Here is a 23,664-nt window from a genome sequence, read left to right on the forward strand (position 1 = left end):
AATAAAATGTGTGTGCGTTTTGCCTCCTCAAAAACATAGAGTTTAAATTAGTTGATCATATTTTGAAAATCAGTTTTTTGGGTGTTTCTGGTAAATGTGCAATACAAATCCCATAATGCATTCTTCACGCAAGTAGTCTATTTGGTTTGCTAAAAGGTTTCCACGATTTTATTAAAATACCACGTACTTAAATAAGATTAATATGAAATATTGCTCAGTCATATTGTTATGCTTTTTAGATGCTATGTTTGTAAAAAAGTGCTTTAGATCTTTCGCACCACTTTTTTGTTCAGGCAAAAAGAAAGGTACCTATAATCACAAGGCCACACGGAAGCATCGGTTCGGATATCTAGAGGGTCTTGTTATTGCCTAAGGAAACTGATTTTATATTTTTGTCATATGCAGCAACATATGACCGTTTATCTTGTCTTTTATTAGCGTTTCGGTCATTTTGAAAAGTAATACTTGTTTGCTTTGAACTCGTATGAAAATGACTTCGTCGGAGTTTGAAAAGCTGCATGACATATATATATCTCTATATGATGAAGTGAAGTTGATTCCCGAGCGGGTTCAGAAGTGTCAAGGAGGTGAATAAACCACATTATTTAATGTTTAATCTATCTGTTTAGCCGTTTTTGCAAATAACCTAACAGCTGTACGACGAACAGGGCAAGACTGAAAATCTGTTTATGATGTATTTAAGGGCTCTGTTATTTCCTAAACACACAGAGGACGGTTGTACTGTTTATATTCTTTAATTCTACTTATTCAATTCATAGTCTTAAAAATCTAAAAGTTTATTTTTGTTATAATGTTATTATCAGGAACACACATACAAATCTCTCCTGTGGTCTCATTTAAATATATTGCCAGTAACTTGGATGTATTTGTAGCGAGTACCAGTATTTGTGTTATTATAGTTACAACCTGAATCCTAACACATACATAGTGTCCTATAAATATTAACTAATGAAGCTGAAAGGTGTTTAACGAAGGCCAGTTCTTTACTAGATTTGTGTCTAAAAAAATTGTGTTGTTTTCCAGAGGAAAGGAAGAGGATGGTCAGAGTCTTTGATGAACGTGTTGGTGAGGCTGAAGAACTGGTGAGTAAATTTTGTACCTCAGTGGTAAGAGCAAGGTTGTGGCTTCGATCCCAGGGGATTGCAGATACCTATGTAAAATGTATAGGATAATGCTATGTAAGTAGCTAAGCGTCTGCCAAATGTTTAAATGTAAATGAGGCATGCTTTAATGCAAAGTGAGTTACAGTGCATTTACAGTATACTTCTTTGTCAGTATGCATGTCTTCGGATCTCGGACACATGATCTTTGCAGCATTAATGCAATGCATTACAAATTGAACTATAGGAACACAGTATTCCTCATATATTTCTCAGTTACTTCAGGTTTCAGGAAAGTTATTTTCATCAGTGGGCAAGCTGATGTGGTCATGTATTTGGTTCCTATGGTGATCAACCATATACTCTAAATATCAGGGAATTTAAAAATGATCCTTTTCAGACTGGGAAAAGTCACATAAATAAAATCATAAATGATCATGTCAGTTTTTGTAGGTTAAATGTGACACTTATTTGTTACTAAAAGTAATGTAAATAATGATATTAAAATTGTGGTAACTTTTATTGAGGTGACAAAGTGCTGAAAGCAAAATGAGAAGTTCTATACAAGATGTGGTATATTGTGATTAGTAGCACGGCTTTGCTTGCTCATTCTCAAAGGTAATAGTTAGGTATATAGTTATAACAATATCCTGAAAACAATCCTTGTGAATTGTTTAAATGTTTGTTTGGGACACCAGGTGGCAGTAGATAACAAATTTAATTCTCTCAGAGTAGGGCAGAGAACAAACCAAAAATATTTTCAGGTGTATTGAAAGTGGATTTCACTAAGGAGTTTCTAAAGAAATGTTGAAAAATGAAGACTGGCTGGATTATGCTTTTTCAAATGTCCTTCTGATCACCAAATTCTGATGTTATTCATATCTGTGATTGGACTTCAAACTTAAACCTGTCTCCAATTATAGGTTATTATCTCCTCAATGACAGGTCAAGATGTTGGAGTACAGTTTTTAAGTTCCTGTAGCTCAGTTAGTATAGCGTGGCGTTGGCAATACCAAGGTCTTGGCTTGGGAAAACACAGACTGATAAAATCTTTGACTAAAAGGGGAAATTCACCCAAAAAACGTTTTACTCACCCATGTGACGTTAAACATGTTTAGAGAACTTCCGGCACAAATGAAGATATTTAGGGGACATCTGAGAGTTTTCCAGGCCTCCTCATAGACATCCACCCAAAAATGAAAATTCTGTCTAGAGTTATTCACCCTCTTGTTGTATACATTTATTTGTTCGATTGAACATAATGAGAGATATTTTGGAATAATGTTAGCAACCAACAGTTCTGAAGCACCATTGGAAACTTTTTTTGTAGTTTTTTGGTTCTGTTGAACACAAAAGAAGATATTTTTAAGGAATGTAGGAAAACAAACAGTCTACCATTTACATTATTCCTACTATGAGAGTCAATGGTGTATCAGAAAGGCTGGTTACTAACATTATTCCAAAATATCTCTCTTACTGTTCAACCGAACAAAGAAATGTATACATGTCTCAAACAACTAGAGGGTGAGTAATTCATGACATAATTTACATATTTGGGTGGAGTATTCCTTTAACGTCATGCGGGTGAGTAAATAAAATCACACAACGTTGAATTCTCCTTTAAATGCACTGTAGTTTCCAAGATTTGTGTGTATATCTTAACATATACTTTTTTTAGATTCTGGTTACTTATAAACTGGTCTTTTGGTATCTTCTTTTATTAGCCCGAATAAGGATTCGAATGTGGGTCCATGGGCCGATTGTAAGATTGTATCCATTTTCAATGGTTGAAAACTAAATGTGGGTGACTTTGTATACACAAGCAGTGCTGTTTCTCGTTTTAAAATGGTCACCATTGGCGTGAAATGCATCCAACGTGGCTCAAAAGTTATTTTTTCAATAGGTTAAAATGATGCTTATTAAAAAAATATTTTGATCTGGATTGCTCGCTAAATAATATTTGTTTGTTTTTTATTATTGTAATCAAAATTGATGTAAGTAAAAGAAGAATGATCTGCAAATGAAGTAAAACTTGAAGAATTAAGTAAAACATTTTACTTTAGGATGTCAAATTAATTTAATCACTGGCCTGAGGGACCTATTTGACATTAAATAACTTGACATATAATCCACAAGTTTTGTATTTCATTTGAATATTATTTAGAATTATACAAATAATTCAAAAGTTAACTTACTTTTGATGCTACAGTGAACATATTAGACTTTAAAACAGGATAATTCACTTTTATCCAAAGCGACTTACATTGTATTATCCTATACATGTGTTTCTAAGTATGTGCAATCCCCTGGGATCGAACCCACAACCTTGGCATTGTAAGCACTATGCTCTTACCACTGAGCTACAGGAAATCATTTGTTGTCGTACAGTTATTATTTTGGAATTGGTTTGACTTCTTTTTAGTCCATTACTGAACATATAATATCTTTCTCAGCTTCAGGGCATGGAGCAAGAACTGATTGGGGCTCCATCATCCTTCCGGAACCCCATGTCCACAAAGATCCGACTGTACCACAGAGATTTAGCCAAACTGCATAGAGATATACGCAGCTTAACTGCATCATCAGGGTTCTCTGGTGGGAGACAAGACATTTATGCTGCAGAGAATGATCAAAGCGTAAGTACAGTGTTACCATGTTTATCCTTTAACCTTTATATCATTCCAAACCAAGATAAATCATTTAAAAGATCTTGAATGTCCATGATGTTTTGAGTAGATTGTTATCATCAAACTCCAAAATGGGTAGAAATTAATAGAACATTTTGCCACTTTGTTATATGTGTGTATCTTTCTTGCTTACACTCCGCCTTAAATTCCTTTACAGTCTGTCATGTTCATGTATCTTGCCAGATGTAGTCCTTTACTCAGGCTAGATCAAGCTAGAACTGGCTAAAACTCCCCTCTCCACATCACCAATGACACAGGAAGTGCGTGTAATGTAAATAGTTGTTTTTACACAACACTAGAGATTTCGATCACCTCTGTGTGTTTTACGTTTGAATGGCCTTAACCCTGCATTACACAGGGTTAAGTATTACGCGTTCAGCCTAAAGCTACAGTTCAGCCTGTTAGCAAATGAGGTCTGAGAATCTTTCTGTTTCCTCTGAATGTCAAATGCTTCGCTTGTTAACATACCAGATCAACTTCACTGTAATTTTCCAAAAACACTAGGGGAAGACTTTGAAAGTCACTGATGTTTATTTGTAAGCATAAAATACATTTTTATTTTTTACATATGAAATGTGTATACAAAATATTTGATAATTTTCAAAAGTGCTGTTATTATAAGGGAGTATGCAGTAACACTCAGAGACAGTGTCTCATATTAAATCTGTTACTGATTGTAGAACTGGTTTGTTTGTTTGGACAGACTCATCTTCAATCCCAACGTGGTTTGCTCATCCAGGGGACAGAGTCTCTAAATTATGCCACAAAGAGCATTGAGCGAAGTCAACAGATTGCAGCAGAGACGGACCAAATTGGCACAGACATCATTGAGGAGCTTGGAGAACAGAGAGAACAACTGGACCGCACCAGAAACAGAGTAAAGACTGTTTAATACATACTTCGTTTGCTGTGCGTACGGTGCATATTTCTTTACGTGACTATATTAACGGATTCGATCATTCACACAGCATGCGGATGTGGTCTGTCCATTGCAGTTGCAGATGCGTTTACGCATCAAGTCTATTTTTGCTGTACAGCACGGTATGATTTAAAGCGATAGCACACGGTTTCAAGACCAAAGTCACACAGATTGAGATGAAAATGTAGTAATTCCACCATAAATGCATACAAATTAAAGTAATGGACTCCATTTTACAGTCATCTTTGCAAGAAAAAGCTAAACCCTTACCAGGAGTTTCAAAAACACATAGGCCCGGTTTCACAGACAAGGCTCCCAGACTAAAATGAATTGGAGACCTGTCTTAACTCAATATACTGTAGCTTGCCCAGAAATATCTTAAAATATATCAGTGTCACTGTTTTGTCTCAAGATGCACACCAGTAACGTATTTCTCTAAGGCACTTTTATAAAAGCGACATAAATATCTTAATTCAACTAGGGTATAATCCTGGTTTAAGATAAACGGTGCCAATATCTGGAAAAAAAACATCTAAAAGGATATTTTTATACGAAAGACACTACACAGTTTTTTAAAATGCGTGTAGGGGAGGTATCTTAGTTGAAAGTGAATCTATTTAGCAAATTTTTAACTTGTGGGTCACTGAAGCCACAGATCGGAACTGCCCGGCAAACGCAGTATATGTGAAAAAATCCAGGGTGTGCCGCTTTCTCTCTGCATATTTACTGCAATATGTACTGTATACGCAAACTGAGTATGTGTGAAACAGGCATAAGAGGGGTATGTCTAGATTTTGAGCATCTTGCATCATGAGCATAGCATTTTAAAGATGACAAACTTATAAATGGGTGTCAGGACCCTTTGTCCTGTTCTATTCTGTTTAATTGTGCTCAGCTGTTTTTGAAAACAAGAAGTCTTTTACAACTTGGTTGGACTGCTTTCTTGGAACCCAAAATCTATTTAAGCATTCGAATAATTTAATAACATGAGCAAATGATGTAAGCAAATAATAAATTGGTCAGTTGCCAAATTCTTAGATTGTGAAAATCCTCTCTCTACTCATCCCCCCCTTCCCAGTTGATTCACACCGGAGAAAATCTAAGCCGCAGCAGAAAAATCCTGCGGGCAATGTCACGGAGGTGAGTCATGCATATTTTTGTACATCATTTATGTCATTAGAGTGTTTTTCAGATCTAGTTCTAAGAATGTACTTAAACAGTGAAGTCTCTCTTGTTTTGCCATTACAGACTAGTGACAAATAAACTTCTACTCTCCGTCATTATCATCATGGAGTTAGCCATCCTAGGGGCAGTGGTCTACCTTAAGTTCTTCCGTAAGTAGACAGTCAGAGGAAAAAGACTTTAAAAATAGACATCATCCTCCTGGTGGCCTGGTGACAATGTGCTGGAAACTTTCACGGCTGGTTGTGTACGGGAGGTTATTTTAAGTTCTTAACTGTATTAGCATAAGTACTGCTCTCTGGGTCGAAAGAAGAAGGTGAACATGTTGTCAGTGGTACGTTCAGAAAAACTGGGACCTGTATAAAGAGTGGCGACCTACTTCATTCTGTGCTGTCTTCAGTAAGGTGCCAAAACCGCTCGTGACGAGTGGATGTATAGGCAGATGAAAGGATGGATGGTATGAATAAAGGACTCAATGAAAAGACTGAAAAATAAACAAACAATATGCTCAACTTACATGCTTTTTTTACAGGACCTCAATCACTAATGATACCATAAAACTCAACTTTATTCCTAAATGTAATTGAAAAATGTTTTCATCAAAGTCTCAATGTGGTATTAAATCTAACATCCGGTGTTTGTCAGTGGGTGTGTTTGTTTTCATTAATTAGTCAGCTGCAGCTACTCCAGGTCAAGTGAAAGACAGTTGTAGACAGTAGTAAACAGTAAACACCAACGTCACTTGTTTCATAAACCCTGGTTGGACGAGAAAAGGGTGTGTCTGACCTCATCAGATAAGGGTGTAAACATTAAGGGTGTATATGTCACTGAGAATGAAGGGGTAGGAACACCTGTTACAGCGGAACACTCAGTCACCTTGATGTTCAGATTTTTGGCCAACACTCTGTGGTATTTTTGTTTGTGTTGGGCCAAAACACAAGTATCATTGTTGGATGGATAAATAGTGCATTTCAGGTGAATGAACTGATCAGATTGCTTAAATCAATCATAGCAAAACATGTTTTATAACAAGTTGTTATAAATAAATTTGTAACACTTTACAATAAATTGCTACTTGTCAACAATTGGTTACTGCATTAGTTAACATGAACTAACATTGAACAATACTTCTACAGAATTTATTAATAATAATTCATGTTAATTTCAGCATTTACTAATACATTATTAAAGTCAAATGTTGTCACTGTTAACATTAGTTCATGCATCATATGAATAACTGTATTGACATAAACTATCATAGACAAGGATTAATAAATGGTGAAAAACTAAATTGTTAATTGTTAGCTAATGCATTTATTAATGTTAACTAATAGCACCTTATTGTAAAGTTTAAACAATAAGTTTAAATTTATATTTTATATATATATATATATATATATATATATACAGTGTCTATAGACTTTTGCTCGACTCATAGTTAACAGTATTTTTTTGTGGTTGGTGCAAATTTGGCAGATACTTTTATCCAATTGACTTACAGTGCATTTACGGTTTACATTTTATACATGTTTGTGGGCTTTATTCAGACAAGCATTGCCAGTAATGCTGCACTTATTTACAGTGAGTTTTGAACATTGATACACAACTTGTCCTGGACCATTTGTTCCACAGACATGAAATGGCAGAGCATTGCATTAGCAGAGCAAAGGTTGTGGGTTTGATTCCAAGAACAAAAATGCATTCCATGAATGCTGTGATGCTCACAGATGCTTTTATAAAAATGGTGCCTAACAATGACACTTGTTGAATGTGTGCTATTTTAAGAAATCAGTGTATAATACTAGAAATGTTTTACCATTTTTAAAATAATTTATGTAGTGGGCATTTTGACCTTCAGGTTTTTTGTAAATCATTAAGTTTTCAGTTTCAAACAGCTTGTACTTAGAAAGTCACCAGAATTTTTTAAAGGTGTCATATCAAAGTCACAGTTCAGTCTGTCTTCAATAAAATAGTTTATTATGACAAAACATTTTTCAAATAAGTAGGAAAATACAGCAGAAACTTCATTTGACTTTGAAAACGCTACTGGGGGGTTGTGAAATCAGATCTAAATGAGTACAAAATGAATTTATTCCAGATTATTCAAACAACATGATTAAATAACTTAAACACTAATAAAAAATCAACCAGTTCTAATCGAACCAAGTCAGAATTAGATTAGCTACTGAAAGCCTCTCCACGTTTAAAAAAAGCAAACATATTAATACAACAAACCAGATCTGGTCCAGAAGTGCAAACAGGTTTCAATTAGTAAAATTAAATACATCTGACACTAAATTCTACCCAAAGATTATGTCAGATTTAAAAATATTTATTGCGCACACATTTTCTTTTTGTCTTTTGTTATCCTGTAGTAATGAGTGATATCTGTAGCTACACACTAACCTGATAACATTACTGGTAGTATCACTAATTACAAATATAAATATTTATTTTTCAGAAAGATCAGTCCACATTAAGCACGAGAAATAAGATCTTGCCTTTTTTGCCAACGTGAAATTAGTGGGTGGTTTGCGTTTATTGGAGACTGTCATGTCTCTGCCTTCAGCTTAAGCCTCCCTGGGCTTATCAGAACAATATAACAAGTCTCATCACTTTACTGTTGAGGAAACAATATTTTCACCACGACTACAAAAAGCTTTGAATTAAAGCTTTTGTCTGGTGCTTAGTCTCTGCAAACCTCTCATTTCATTGTTTTAGGCTTTGGAATGCAAAGTCGTTGACTTGTCCTCGAAAGTGGTTCATACTATTTAATCAAAGTCTTCAGTTAATATCTGGTGAACTAAAGCCGTAGCTCAGTGTCCTCCTTTGATTCTGAAATTTTCTGGAAGGCGACATGTGTACCCTCGCGCGTTTGACCGAGAGCTGATGCAATGACATCAACGGCTAGGCTAGCCGTGGCCTCCACAGACTCAGGTGTCGCTCCCAGTGTGGGGTTCACTTCAACCAGGTCCATCGCGGACAGTAAACCTGCGTAGTTCCAAATAAATTATTATTTAAATGTATATGTCAAACATTTGGCATTGTAGAAAAAGTCATTTAAGTTGTGTTGTCAACTAAACTGATTTCAATAAATTTAACTGTCTACTAAACTAGAGATTTGTACCTGTGTTGTGGATCTCCTCAGTGATGTAGATGCCTTCTCTGTAGGTCAGTCCACCGTTAACAGGAGTTCCAGTGGCAGGAGCCAGAGATGGGTCAAATGCATCAATGTCAAAGCTCAGGTGAATAGGCCTCTGCTTCCTGAAGTAGAAACAAGAATCTGGTAAATTTGGTTGATTGTGAACAGATTCACTTGTTGACACTGTGATAAAGTGGCTGGTGGTAAAGGTGACCTCAAACTTGCTTGTCAGGTCAAGAAGGGAGCTACTTGTAATATTAACTCAAGAAACTTCAGCCCCATTTATGGAGTTTAAAAGACTACCTATTTGGGCTGCATTTAAATTTGTAGTGGCTATTTACACAGGTGAACTAAAGCCGTAGCTCAGTGTCCTCTTTTGATTCTGAAATTCAAAGGAATAAGTAATGTTTTGTTATATAGTGAGACTCTTTCTGCAATATCATACCTTGCCAGTAGGTGATCCAGTGTGACCTCCATAACTCTTTGAATGCCCATTCTGTCAATATCACGCATGGAGAAGTACTGAATTCCAAGAGTCTTCAGAATTATACTGAGAAAAAGACATTTTGTTAAAATTTAATATTTTAGTAACAGTAATATTTTAGTTACAATTCAGCAAACTTTATTTTGATATTACAATAAGAAACATTGTTCCCATTTGCGGTTTGAGGGAATTCAGTGACACAAAGAGATTACAAATGCCGAATGATGAACAAAGGCTTTGGTGAGGAGGATACATTTTAGATGTCATTTGGGACAAGGACGGAACAACATTCTTACTGTTCGCCTGGATCAACATCTCTGAGGCCGATGTAGACCAGATCTCTCGCAGCCAGGAAAGGCTTCATCCAAGAAAATCCAGGAACCTCAGGCATCTGAGATGAAAACGTGAAAACAATATTTTTAGGTGGCCAAAGCTTTTAGTCAGAGGAAGGCAACAAGACAAGGAATTAAGAGATTATATTGAGTTTGTTCAATTCTATGATGCTATTCACCTTGTCTTGCAGCTCTCTCAGTAAGAATGCCACAGATTGGCCATGAAGGTTTCCAGAAGGTGAAGTCAGAGGTGTGTTGACATCTGCATGGGCGTCGACCCATATCAGACACAGGTCAGGGCACTGTTGGGCGTGGCCTTCCACTGAGCCAATCGCTAAGCTGTGGATGTGAGAATGTCATAAGTGCTTTAGTGCTTTTTAGAGAATTCAACCCTTTCTGCAATTAATTATCATTCTAGACTCCATTAATAAATTAATAAATATAGAAATTGACAAAATTTCACAACACTAATTAGTAATTCTGACTTAATAAGTTTATGTACAATTATATATTTTTAAACTCAAACAAAGGAGTAATACAACAAAGATATGTGTGAAAATGCATAGTAAAGCTGTACCTGTGGTCTCCCCCCAGCATAATGGAGGTGTGTCCCGCCCCCACTGCACTGCTCACAGCTCCTGACAGAAGCTGACTGGCTCGTCCGACTGTGCGCGGGAATGGGACGTGCATAAAGGCCTCATCCTTTTCCAGATGCTGGAAGCTCAGGTCTCCAAAGTCATGCACAGGGTAATCTACAAGAAAACAAAAGAGATAAATAAATGAATAAAACTAGAGTACCACATGAAAAAGCAACAATTTGATTTAAAATGCATGTTTTTTAAATGTTGTCATTGCGTGCGGTCTAATTGTTTTATTCTGGCTGGGTGCTAGATTGGTTTTATAAGGAAAAGGATGATGATCTGAAGAATAACGGGTAACAACGGGTTGGAAGATGTTTTAGATGGCTCTGGAAAATCTTATCTGTCATTCAATCTTATCATGGAGCTGACCCAGCCATGCAGTGGGCCTATAGAACTCTAGGAACCTCCAGACGACTCCAAAAGCTGGACTCCGATGAAGATTTGAACAGGTGACCGGGGCCCAGCTCGACAGAACCAGATCAGCTCCACTGACAGTGTTATATTACTCGTAAGATCTTTAAGCTATCAATGATGGCGTGCTGTACAGTGGCCTCTTAACCGGAATAGACTTAACAACACTGGAGGCCTATCAAGGCTTTCAAAACTAGTACAAAACTATTAGTTTTGAACGGATACTACATTCTTCACCAGCCTTAAGTTTTTGTGAGCAAGGTGCATCAACCCCAGAACTGCCTCTTATGTAAAAAGTGATTTCCTGTAGTTAACCGTCTTGCCAAATTCATTTGATATTCACAACCAACAGTTGCAAAAGGGAGCAAGACATCTATATTTGTTGCAGCGGATAAATGCTGATATAGTTTGGTCAAGAATTCCTGCCATATAGGGTGAAAGGAAAGTGTCATATTCATAGCTCAGTCTGATGCAAAAACAATTAGGCATTGCATCACTTAGTGGGCATGTTTTATGTATAAACATATACATAAAACATGTTTTTTTTTTTCCGAAGCTAAAAATACCTTCCTATTTTGAGGGTGAATAATGAAATATGATCATGAGGACATTTAAATAATATGCTGCAGATATTTTTGGCTTCGTTTTATTTATTCCACACAGGCATTCAAACGTCCAACTAAGCGAGCAACATCTAGACAGCTAGACATACTTGAGCTTGAAAGACAAAAATATACTCATATTTCCCTTTTTAGCGTTAATCCGGATAAATCCTCCAAAACTAAAATTGGTGTCTTCAAGCAGTCTCAAAAGTATGTCACTCGTTCATTTGCGCAGACGGAAAAATCTCAGGCTACTTAAGATTGCAAGACGTGATCGCGTTACATGCGGAACGTGAATTACGTAAAGGCTCGGAGCTCTGTAGACTGTTTATGTGATAAACAGCTGACTAAAGACTCTCTGAGGTGACTTGCACATTCCTGACTTTGGAATCACGCAACAAACTCAGACTTTAAAGTGGAGTGTCTGTACTTGGTTATTTTAATACATTGTTTGCCAATAAATTATTTAGAGTATCAGTTAGATTTTCCGAGCCAGCGAATTGATTTACCAGAGAAATAAAGCGATAAAAATTACATTTTTCATTGAAACTGACACGTGTAATTTAAATCACGACTATGAAGCCACAGTCGCACAGAGTTTATGGTGACTGACTTTTACATTAGTGGCAGCCAGAAGTGACTGTAACAGCAAGTTTTTTCGTCATTTACAATTTCACAAAACATTGAATAATATGAATATAAAAAATATTAATGGATACTCACAAATGCTCGTCGTTATGAAAAATATATATAAAATGAATAAAAAAAATTGTAATGATAAAAAATTAATCATTACGCATTGTGTCGACCCCGCTCGCGCGAGTTCAAAAGATTGTGCGCGTGTGAGTGTCACTGATCTGAGTGCTACTCGTGGCTTTTTCTTTACGTCGTTTGTTTATTCAATTATAATGGGGTAGATAAAACAAAAACGAGGGATAGTTCGCGACGAAATTTATTGTAGGGTTGCGCTATGGCGCACGCCTCTGGAGGCAGCGGGTGAACCCTTAAAACCACAGAAATCCATGATCTCATCAGTTCCATTTCTGACCACCGGGACGACTCAAAATAGCATCTCTCTTTATCGGGTGTCTGAACCGTTTGAGGTCCACAATTGTATACTGTACCTAATGTCAAAATGTGAAGACAGTACGCCACCTGAACAACAATATAATCTCACCGCAACACATGCGCTATTTCCACGTTTTTTCGATAGTCATTGTCATACGATGCCTCGTGACATATCTGCACTGCCCTTGAACTGCAGTGACGTAAGCAGATCTACAACTCTTTAATTTAAGAAGACTTCTTCATTTAAAGTACAGTAATATAGTAATATTAGAAATCTTCCTATATGAACACGTCTTCTACAATTACCACAAGAACTACGTAAACTGTGAAATCGTTTGTGTCATTCAGCGCGGGACCGCTGGATGATGTAACATCTAATCCAGCACTTCCTTTTTCATTTCAAATGGTGCTAATATCTTATTTATTCGTGTTACAAACAAGATGTTAGAACAAATGCAAAAGTAAAAATATGAAGGATGATTATACACTCACCAAGATTTGAAAGCCTCTCCACCAAACCAGCATCCCGGATGGCTTTAGGTCCATGCTCCACCCCTCTCCTTTTCTGAATCATAAAGAATACCGTCACATCATATAACTCATAACCAAGAGTTTAAACTCTCTTAAGTATGTATCATACCTGTCCTTTGGAAAAGGGAGCTCCCAAAATCGCAACAGAATGTGATCTGTTCTGTTGACAGGAACTCAACGTGGATCTCAACAATCTGGAAAGCGGTCGTCTCAATGCCATGATGGAGAGCTATAAAACACTTGTTGTATTTCAAGCAATAAAGCCGATTTAAAGATTGTCTGAAACAATACTGTGTTGCCCGGTGATGTTTTCGCTCGACTGTCTCAAGTAGCTATTGAATCTCAAAGCACCGGCACGTCGCTTTCTTTAAGTCTTCCACTTAATTCATATTCATGAGTCGTTGAATAGCGGAAGGTGACGCTCAGCAATACGCTTTGTGTGAACCCTCAAGAACGCCCCCCAAAACTAACAGCCTTTCACCGTCCAATTGTTTGCCTCGAACCACAGCTATAAAATGTGATTATTTACGCTCACCGCGCCGCGAACTCCGTTTTTCTATTCAAAGAGAGCAGAGACCAACCTGCGTCAGAGTCAGACCCGATGACACACCTTCCCTCCAGCAAATCGAAAGCTCTCATAGTGTGGGTTTGTTTTTGAGGGGCGTGGCCTTTGCGAAACCTTGTGGCATTAGATCGAGTGGCTTTTTGCGGTGTTGGAAATTTCCATCTCTGCACTGTCACCTAAATGTTTTTAGCTTGCCCCGTCATCTTGCTTGGTGGAAAACAGATCCAGTGTCCATATCATAACCCGAGGACTGAATATGTATGTGTACATAGAAGTGCCCGGAAAGCCATAAGGTTGTTGACAGCAGAATTATAGTTGCCCTAATTTCGTGATTAGCCCTTTTTATAAGGAGAGGTGTTGCTTGTTTTATAAATACTTTTTTCCAATTATTTTTTCTGTATGAAATTCTGCAACCTACTTCTAATGACACAACTTATGCATAGTGAAATTCCATAAATCGGAATAGAATAGAACTTTATTGTCATTGTTAAGGGAACAATAGCAGCTCTTCTGGATGACAGTTGTCTACATACACAAACAAAGGTATGTATGGCAATCAGGCAATCTAGCTTTGATTTATTAATAAATTAGAAGGCAACATTAAAATTGTATTGCACGAGATTCGTTATTAAAGTTTCCAAGTCCATATTGATGTCACTTTGGCTCCATCTCGTGTTTTGTGAGGATAGTTTTTTCCTTTTTCTATACGTCACTTGAATAGCACAATATGTGGGCATTCAGAACTAATGTGCGCTTATATAAAACCGCATTGGTAGGTACGGTTAGGGAGATACAATTAATTACCATTTTTGCATACAGAGGGATAATACGTTGGTGGCGCTGTAGCAACGGTGTACGGTTATATGTAGAGTAGTTCCGGGATGTGTTTTTTTCATTGGGCTGTTATAACTTAAAGACGTTTACATGAAACACATACAGTCTTCCTCCAGGGGGCGCTTGACAATTCAGAGCGCGTTACCGTGTCAAATAAATTGTCAACAGCGATATTGACTAAATGTAGACCTGGAACCTAAAACTAGAATCTTAAATATTCACAAGAAAGAGTCAAAATAGTTGAATTATTAGTTACATAACAGCCGAATATAACCAAATAGATAAGAATGGGCCACTAAACCACGCCCACCCTGCTACTGCCGCTTCATGATGAATTTCCATCCAATCTTTCAGTTTTCTGTTGGTACTTTTATAATCAGAGGTACGCATGACCAAATCAGAGGAAAAACGATAAGTATTTTACTGTACGTGGGATTTCATTGACAGACCTGGTACGGATACAAGTTCTCAGTATTACCCACAACGTCGACACTTAAACGCCGAATTTGGTGAGTGTTCATCATCAATAGTGGTGTAAATATGAAGCAGTAATGTTTGTTCTATTTAAGTGGTCTATATAGGGGCGCTTGGGGAGTTGACAGTGATACCACTGTATGTATTTCACAAGGTATCCATTGGTCTGTGAGCAAAAGATGTCATTCCCTCCTCATTTGAACCAGATACCTCCTTTACCCCCTGGCATTTCCCCCACACAGTTTGCAGGGTTTTCCACAACTGTCCCTACAGGTATGTCATATTGATGAGGGATTGTTTTAGCATATAGTTGTACTTATGTCTGTTATTATAAAAACACACTTTTCGTGTTTCCTGGATTTTTAGCAAATTAGAAATGATATTCTTTTCCACTGGGTTTAATTATTTTTTTATGTTTTACTCAGCAAGTCCAATAATACCAGTGCCAGTGGGAATGATGCCCCCCTCCCAAGCGGTATGTACAGAGACTCGTTTTGCTTCATGTTTTTGGGAGAGTGAAACACAAAGACATAGGAAGACTGGGGCTAATTTGTTAGCCAATTTCTGTATAGACACATACTTCATAGTTTAATGCATGAAAATGTCTAACAAAAAAACAACCTCAGTCCTAAAAAAACAGCTGTTTTATTATTTGCAACTGTTTGATATTCAAATGTGTCACAGATTTTGGTTCAGACTACAGTGCCTGTGGTTCAGAAGCTGGCAGGACAAGTAAAGGAAGTGTTAACCACTCATACTAAGGAAACAGAGGATGGCAGCACAGGGCCGACGACTACAGTGTTTGTAGGAAATATCTCAGAAAAGGCCTCTGATATGCTTGTGCGGCAGTTATTGGCGGTAACTTGAGTGCTGTAGCATAAGAACATAAATTATTTATTTTGTATTTGAGAAAGCTTCTTTAGTTTACAAGTTTGTTTGCAGAAATGTGGTTTGGTCCTCAGCTGGAAAAGAGTCCAGGGGGCTTCTGGAAAGCTGCAAGGTAAACATAATATGTATACTTAGACCTGCCAGTCATCTATAGTTCACCCCATCTCTCTAGCCATACAATAGGTCTTGTTAATAATCAAGATTCATTTTCTCCATATTATCATTATCTCCTCGCCCTGAGTGGCATTCAGATGTAACATTTTATTTGTGTGTGTAGCATTTGGTTTCTGTGAGTACAAAGAGCCAGAGTCCACGCTTAGAGCTCTCCGACTGCTTCATGAGATGCAAGTGGGTGATAAGAAGCTGCTTGTAAAAGTGGATGCAAAGACCAAAGCTCAGCTGGACACCTGGAAGGCTAGTCAGAGGAGACCAAATGGAGTAAGCTGCTGAACTATTAAATCAACACAATACATACCTTATTTTTAGTTCCATGCCTCATTAATATCAATCCAACAAAGTAAGTGGAACCTCCAAATTTAGAGACTTAATACAGAAATGTCCTCTAAACAGGCTGCTCAGACTGATGAAGAGACTCATGAGGATGAGGAGGACAAGGTTTTGGATGAGGAGACAAAACGGCGAGATCAGGTCGTGAAAGGTGCGATAGACAGTCTGCTCCGGGAGTACTCCAGCGAGCTCACCGCCTCCGCACAGGATGCTGAAGCACAGCAACGCAAGAAACGTAAAGACAAGAAGGAGGTAGTTTTTCATTCACCATAGCAGCCATACTCTGTTGGTTATCCCTTTTATGCTTTTACTGTATGTTAAGAATTAGCTCTCCCAAAAATAAAAATCATGTCATTTTACTTTTGTGTATTTCAAATGTATTGATGTGATAGAATCCATGCTCTTTGCTTTGCCTACTTGGAGATGTCTGTCCGCTGATATGATCTAATGCATATTTACTTTTTATAAACCCTAGGATGATATAAATGCCATGGAGTTGGAGGAAGACAAGCGAGACCTGATTTCCAGAGAGATTAGCAAATTCAGAGACACACACAAGGTAACGCACTCCCTTTTTCTTTCTCTCTCTGTCTCTCTCTCTCTCTCTCTCTCTCTGTCTCTCTCTCTTTCTCTCTCTTTCTTTTAGCCTGTGGACTGAAGACCGTCACAGCAAATAGTTTAAAACTCTCCAATTTAAAATACAGTTGTAGGACAAAGGTATTTAAAACCTTGGATTTATCATGGATTTCTAACCAAATTAAAACCGTAAAGCAAATTAAATCATTAGAGAAGGTAGTTTCTAAGCACAAAACAGTGGCAACAGATGGACATGTTCGGTTCAGGCTAGATTTACCACACAAAAACTGCATGAACGAAATGTCTACCTTCCTCTGAAGCTAATTTGTTCATTAAACCCCACCGTTACGGTAGAGGTCATTTGGTGACTAAAGCAAGATGAAACTCAGAGCTTTGGAAAAAGTAGCTGGAATAGAGGATGTAAGTATGAACCTACTTTACTACCATAAACATCTTAGGCGCCCTCTTCTGGAGGATTAGCAAAGGTGCAACTGGCTCTGGCCTCAAACACTTCAGTGTAATGAAAATGATCAATCTCTTAAGAGTCTTAGACAGTATGATGTTCTGATTCCAAGATTAACAAATTATAATCTTAGTGTGTGTTAAGGCAGAGCTGAGTGAACCTTTGTGAGTTCTCTGTGTCTAAGCTTGGTTTTGGTGAGAAATGCAGCACTGAATAACCACTGCAGTATTTTTCACTGCAGTCTGAAGGGGGCGCCCTTTCACAGCACATGCAGATCTGAAGATTTCTAGGTAAGAAAATTATATTTAACCCCATCCTCATTGTCCGTCTGTTTCTGTGTGTTACTGATACATATCGACACATTTGATCTGCCCATATCTTTGTATTGAAGATTAATATGAATTGTTGCAATATTCTGAATAAATAAACTATAATTCGCAAATAAATGTAGAGAGTTTCACAAACACTTTTTACGTCCACATATGCACAAAAAGCGATAAATATATGTTCGACGTTCCACAAAAAGGATCACTTTCTGCACATTTGTGGATCTTTGACCAATAGGGCGTGCACTGATCCACAAATGCGTGCAGCGATTCACAAATGCGCAGAAAGCCATCCACAAGCGATCTACAAATAAATGCCAATAAAATAAATTTGTAATTATTTGGAAATCTTGTGCATATGTGGATTTAAATTTTTTTGTGAATGTCTCTACATTTATTTCCGGATTATTGTTTATTTATTCAGAATATTGCAACAATTGTGATCCCATAGTACTCTGCTTAAATATAAATAAATAAATGAATTGCATTCAATAGCAAATATAAAAGAACTGTTAAACGCTTATTTATTCAGGGGTAAATTAACAACACTGAAACAGCATTTTTCATTAATCTATATACAATTACATTGACAGTTTTTGTACACATTTTTCTTCTTGCCTCTCGTGTCTCCTCCCAGCATTCACTGCTCAGAGCTGAGATGTGCTGCAGCCATTCAGTAAAGCACTTGTTTATTTGTAACTTTTATGTTCCTGTAGCCTCTCTGTCTCTGAACAGTCAGTGTCTGTTTGTCTTCATTTGTTTTAATTTGTTAAGTCTACTGGGACCTAAGAGGAAACCGAACTCGGTTGAGGGTGAGACTCCGCCTCTGTTTGATTAATTTTACCAAACTGAATGTGTTAAAATGGAATACAGTGTATTATGATAGCTTGTTGAAGTTTTTTTACAAAACAGTGAATACATTTTTTCTCCATTTTTGCTTTTCCCTGTGTGAATTACAACAAAAACAATAGATATAAGCTAAATGTATCTATAATACTGTTTGTTAATATTATGGGATTTTGAGACACTGTCTTCATTATTTTAAATCTTACTCTGTTTCCAGAGTGATTCTTTAAATTTGGCCTTGTTCTAAATGCGTGTTCTCACACTTACGTGCACTATTTCTCTTCTCTCTCTCTCTCTCCATTGGATCCTGCAGAAACTAGAGGAAGAGAAGGAGAAAGAACGACAGCCGATCGAAAAAGAAAGGAGAGAAAAAGACAAAGAGAAAGAGCGAGAGAAAGAACGACGTGATCGGGAGAGAGAGGAGCGTGAGAGAGAGAGGCAGAAAGAGAGAGAAAAGGAGCGAGAAAGAGATAGAGACCGTGAACGAGAGCGAACGAAAGATAAAGAGAGAAGTCGCGATCGCAGTAAAGATAGAAGCAGATCAAGGTGTTTTACAAACGGTTATTTTATTTCTTCAATCCATAAAATAAAAGTGATCTTTATTTAACAATAATATTATATTGACAAAAATATCATAGCCTAATGTACAAAATCAAATTTAAATAGGTAAGACTCATCCTTAATCATTCAATATTCTGTTTTACTTACAGTAAATGCATATCGAATACTGTTTCATAAAATCACAATGTGGGTTTTGTGAACATTGCTTACTAGATTTATGTTTAGAATTTTCTTTGTTTCTATATCTTTGTAAGTGTTGTTTATATTCTCTAAGCAGCGTAATTGCTAGTTTCTAAAGTACAGAATGGATGTTGCTTGTGGGGGCATTTTTGTTGTGTAGGGAGAGTCGAGAAGAGAAGAAAAAAGAGCGAGAGGAAGATGAAGAGGAAGCATATGAACGCCGCAAGCTGGAGAGGAAGCTACGAGAAAAAGAGGCAGCCTATCAGGAGGTTTGGAATCTTAAATATTTGTATCTATTATAGACGTTCTCTACAATTGTACGGAAACCTCCCTCCATAGTCTATCATAGTATATCTACACTATAAAAATATTCAGAACACGTCACACTTATGTTCATACATGATGTCATAAGTATTACCGAATAAAATACAATGCGAAAGAATTTGTAAAATGGGAAATCTTAGCCATTCAAACCACATATAGAAGTCATACATAGAAAAATCCACAGCTAAGAAAATGTCAGAGAAATGGTCATTTAAGACAAAATGATGATGTTGTTGTTGCAAGAAATTGTGATTTATACAGCAGAATATTGTCCCTTTATTATCGCTCTGTATTTAATTTGGTTTTGCCAAGGTGTTTACAGAGAACTGCTTCTATCTCCAGAGCTTAGTAGAATCTGGCCTGATTTTGAAATACAGCACAAACAGAATGGTTAAGTATTGTGAATTTTGCTTTTCACAGCGCCTGAAAAACTGGGAGATCAGAGAGAGGAAAAAAGCAAGAGATTACACTAAAGAAGCAGAGAGAGAAGAGGAAAAACATAGAGAAATGGTAAAACTACTATTGGTTTAATAGTAAAGGTTGGCCTGTTCAACTATTTCATTTTGTATATTTTATTATAGTCAATAATTAAATTCTTTAATTTGAGGAGCCATCTTTTCACCAAACTACTGAAAATTATTTTGAAATGTTCAGCGCAAATGTAGTATTTTGTTGCTACCCATCTGAAATATCGTATCTCCATATTTCATGATTTTTATTTTTTATTCACCCTTTATATTTGTCACTGGTTTTTGCAAATATCAAACCAATAAAAAATAATTAAAAAAGTTCAGCAATTCATTCTGGGTAAATTCCCTCATGTGTGTTCCTGCAGACAAAAGAAGCCAAGCGCCTGAAAGAATTCCTGGAGGATTATGATGATGATAGAGATGATCCCAAATACTACAGGTACAAACCTTTGTTAAACTTATGGATGCTGTAAAGTTGTTTACAAATGAGCAATGCGTGATCTTTGAGCATACATATAGAAATAATCTTTCTCATCCCTTCTTAAATGCATCTCTCTCTCCCAGGGGCAGTGCATTGCAAAAGCGATTGAGGGACAGAGAGAAGGAGGTGGAAATAGATGAGAGAGACCGAAAAAGAGAGAAAGATGAGCTGGAGGAGATTAGGCAGAGACTCCTAGCAGAGGGACATCCAGACCCCGATGCTGAACTACAGAGGGTATGTATATATGTGTGCTTATAAAGCCATTATACATTCATGTGTGTGTGTCTGCGTGTGACTCTGTTTTCTTAACTGAAAGATAGAGCAGGAGGCATTGAGGGAGCGTCAGCCTCCTCTAAAGCAGGAACAGAGCGAGAATGTGCTTGACGTCCAGGATGAAAGAAAAGGAGTTGCAGAACCGGAGGCGTGCTCCTCTGACAATAACATCACAGACCGAGAGGAAGATTATGAGGATGATAACAGAGACGCAAAGCCATGCCTCAAGCCCACGCTCAGACCTGTTACCACGGCACCCTCCATCTCTTCTGGCAGCGGCAATGCCACGCCCCTCTCACCTGGCAGTGAATCGCCCCTGGGCATCATTGCTCTTCATGAGAACACCTCGCACGAGGCTCCACCTACAGAGGAGCACAGGCCTAAAATAGGCCTTAGTCTTAAACTAGGTCTGTGTGTATTTATTTTTAACTTTTTATTTTTATTTAAAAGGGTTTGTGAATTTGTATTAATGGTGTCACTTCCTTTAAATGACTAAACGTCTCTCAGGGGTTGTAAGCAGTCCTAAGTTGCCTCAGACAGGAAGACGGAAGGCTCTTACTGCGGTGGACAGTGTCTTTAATAAATTTGATGAGGAGGAGGTGGAGGAAGCACCTAAAAAGAGGAAGCTGGTACCCCTGGACTACAATGAGGTTGAGAGGGGAGGATTGAGCCTAGATGGGGCAGAGGTCACAGGGTCACGGCCTGGTGTTAACACAGAAGAGAAGCGAAAACATATCAAGAGTCTGATTGAGAAAATCCCCACAGACAAACAAGAGCTGTTCAATTATCCACTGGACTGGAGCATGGTGGACATGGTGAGAAAAAAGGATCATGTTCGATGAATATAAAGCTCCTGGAAGCGTATTGATACATTGATGATTCTATTCTCCCCACAGATGTTAATGGACAGGAGGATCCGTCCCTGGATCAATAAAAAAATCATAGAATACATTGGAGAGGAGGAAGCCACGCTTGTTGACTTTGTGTGCTCTAAGGTGTGTGTTGATGTCTGTATCTCATTATATGTGAAGTCTGATTTCCTTTACCTATATAAGAGGGTGTTTTGTCATTTTGCAGGTCATGGCTCACAGCACACCGGCGGGAATTCTGGATGATGTTGCCATGGAAAGTAGCGTGGTTAAAAATGTCTTGATATTCGCACATACACTTTATTCTAAGCCTGAATTAATAAATCATTGTTTAAGTTGTTGGGCAAATGTCATGAAGCCTGTCAAAAACATGTCCAGGTCATATTTTAACCCAAACTCAAAAGAAAATATACAAATTATATTAAATATTCAGCTTGAATGTCCTAAAAAAGTTTGTTCTTTGTTGCTTTTTCTTTTAGCTAAATCATTAATTCAGGTTCATTAATAAGAGTATATTTTCGCCTCACAATTCGCCTTTTGCTACATTAATACGGATTTTTTTTGTTTCGCATCAATACTACAATACTACTTACCAGTAACTTTTGTTAATAAACAATACCAAACATTATGTTAATTCTAAATAAACATTAAGCTTAATTTTTTTACATGTAGATTTTGGATGTCGGGCGTGTCTTTCTAAATTTCACCCTATCAGTGTGTGAATAATAAGGTGTGTGTTTCCTTCAGGTACTGGATGAGGAGGCAGAAGTGTTTATAGTGAAAATGTGGAGACTTCTGATCTATGAAACGGAAGCCAAGAAAATCGGTCTGGTGAAATAACATTGTGCACTGCTGAAGTGACAGTGTTAGAAAGAAGCAGGAGAGCATTTGAGGTGACCTGGCTGCTCTCTGCCCTGCTTTAAAGCATTTTGATTAAAGTGCAGTGGATGAACACCACAGATACAGACTGCTGCACTTCCTCTCTTCCCATACTCTTCTATTGTGTGTGTGTGTGTGTGTGTGTGTGTGTGTGTGCATGCATGTGGAAACTGTGTGCACGCGCGTGTGTCTGTGTGTCTGCAGAATTGGCATGTGTCTGTTGGTCAGACAGAATTGACAACATTTTTTAAAAGCGCTGCCTTTATGTTCAGGTTAAAGGGGCAGTTCATGTTGCCTGGCTGTTTTCAGTTTGACATTTAGAGCGCTGTATTTATGAGAAATGTTTAAATAAATATTTTAGAGCCACTAAAATCAGGCCCAATGAAGCCATGCAAATGAAGATATGGGATTTTGTTAGAATGTGGTGTATTTTGCACATACCAGCCAGATAAAGATCTGTTTCCATGGTGATTTGTTTTGACTTTGAAATATTAAAATGTTAGATTTTTCTAAACTGGAAGTTGTTTTACTCTCTTTGTGCAGAATTCCCTGAAACATTGCACAAATTGGTGTTAGGCTCGCCCATGCGCAGGGAATTCTGCACACTCTTCATCCCGCTTAAACTTTAATTTGTTTTCAGATCAAATATTGCTGACCAAACAGGTGAGTTGCTATATAAGACTGAGCACAAATGATAAATAATGTTATGTGCACTGCATAAATTAAATATTTGGTAACCGTTCATACTTGGTTATATACAGGTATAAAGTTAAGTACATTTATTGTAAAAATCATAATATTTATTAATAATTTGCCAAACAAATAATTTCCTCTAAAATGTAAATTAACATTCTAGTAGAAAGATCCAAGGAGATAATAGCACTGCACGTTTGGTAATTTGGAAATGCTGAATTTGAAATGGGAATGAGGCTGAATCTAATCAACAGAAAAATTCTGGATCTTGTCATTCTAGTGCCATTCCTATGGGTGGCGCAATTACATTGAGATACATGCCTCTTGTTGGCCGC

General features: G+C 37.4%; 3 protein-coding genes across 5 annotated transcripts; 2 read left to right on the forward strand and 1 right to left on the reverse strand.

The window, feature by feature from the left end:
* The first annotated feature begins 292 nt into the window (after positions 1-292).
* On the forward strand, positions 293-7,205 carry vti1b (vesicle transport through interaction with t-SNAREs 1B). The gene is made up of 6 exons (XM_079472591.1): positions 293-587; positions 1,045-1,103; positions 3,575-3,757; positions 4,512-4,685; positions 5,806-5,867; positions 5,976-7,205. The coding sequence occupies exons 1-6, from the start codon at positions 485-487 to the stop codon at positions 6,067-6,069; spliced, it is 675 nt and encodes a 224-aa protein (XP_079328717.1). The 5' UTR covers positions 293-484; the 3' UTR covers positions 6,070-7,205.
* Positions 7,206-7,424: 219 nt separating this feature from the next.
* Positions 7,425-13,747, reverse strand: arg2 (arginase 2). The gene is made up of 8 exons (XM_079473287.1): positions 13,230-13,747; positions 13,082-13,154; positions 10,445-10,619; positions 10,047-10,206; positions 9,832-9,926; positions 9,497-9,601; positions 9,037-9,173; positions 7,425-8,900 (listed from the first exon to the last, which is right to left on the reverse strand). The coding sequence occupies exons 1-8, from the start codon at positions 13,338-13,340 to the stop codon at positions 8,713-8,715; spliced, it is 1,044 nt and encodes a 347-aa protein (XP_079329413.1). The 5' UTR covers positions 13,341-13,747; the 3' UTR covers positions 7,425-8,712.
* Positions 13,748-14,870: 1,123 nt separating this feature from the next.
* Positions 14,871-23,147, forward strand: rbm25a (RNA binding motif protein 25a). 3 transcript variants are annotated; one of them, XM_079473214.1, is made up of 18 exons: positions 14,871-15,028; positions 15,148-15,266; positions 15,419-15,468; positions 15,678-15,851; positions 15,936-15,993; positions 16,159-16,319; positions 16,452-16,640; positions 16,864-16,947; positions 18,913-19,145; positions 19,501-19,609; positions 20,085-20,174; positions 20,500-20,573; positions 20,699-20,849; positions 20,932-21,295; positions 21,396-21,703; positions 21,785-21,883; positions 21,966-22,017; positions 22,505-23,147. In XM_079473214.1, exons 2-18 carry the CDS (start codon positions 15,173-15,175, stop codon positions 22,513-22,515), a joined length of 2,301 nt encoding a protein of 766 aa, XP_079329340.1. In that variant the 5' UTR covers positions 14,871-15,028; positions 15,148-15,172; the 3' UTR covers positions 22,516-23,147. The 3 variants fall into 3 exon arrangements, with proteins under 3 accessions (XP_079329340.1, XP_079329339.1, XP_079329338.1); XM_079473213.1 differs by having other exon boundaries at positions 21,966-22,012; positions 22,504-22,738; XM_079473212.1 differs by lacking the exon at positions 22,505-23,147 and having other exon boundaries at positions 21,966-22,374.
* The last annotated feature ends 517 nt before the right edge of the window (positions 23,148-23,664 follow it).

This window comes from Barbatula barbatula, assembly GCF_947034865.1.
Source record: "Barbatula barbatula genome assembly, chromosome: 14".
NCBI classification, from domain to species: Eukaryota; Metazoa; Chordata; class Actinopteri; order Cypriniformes; family Nemacheilidae; genus Barbatula; species Barbatula barbatula.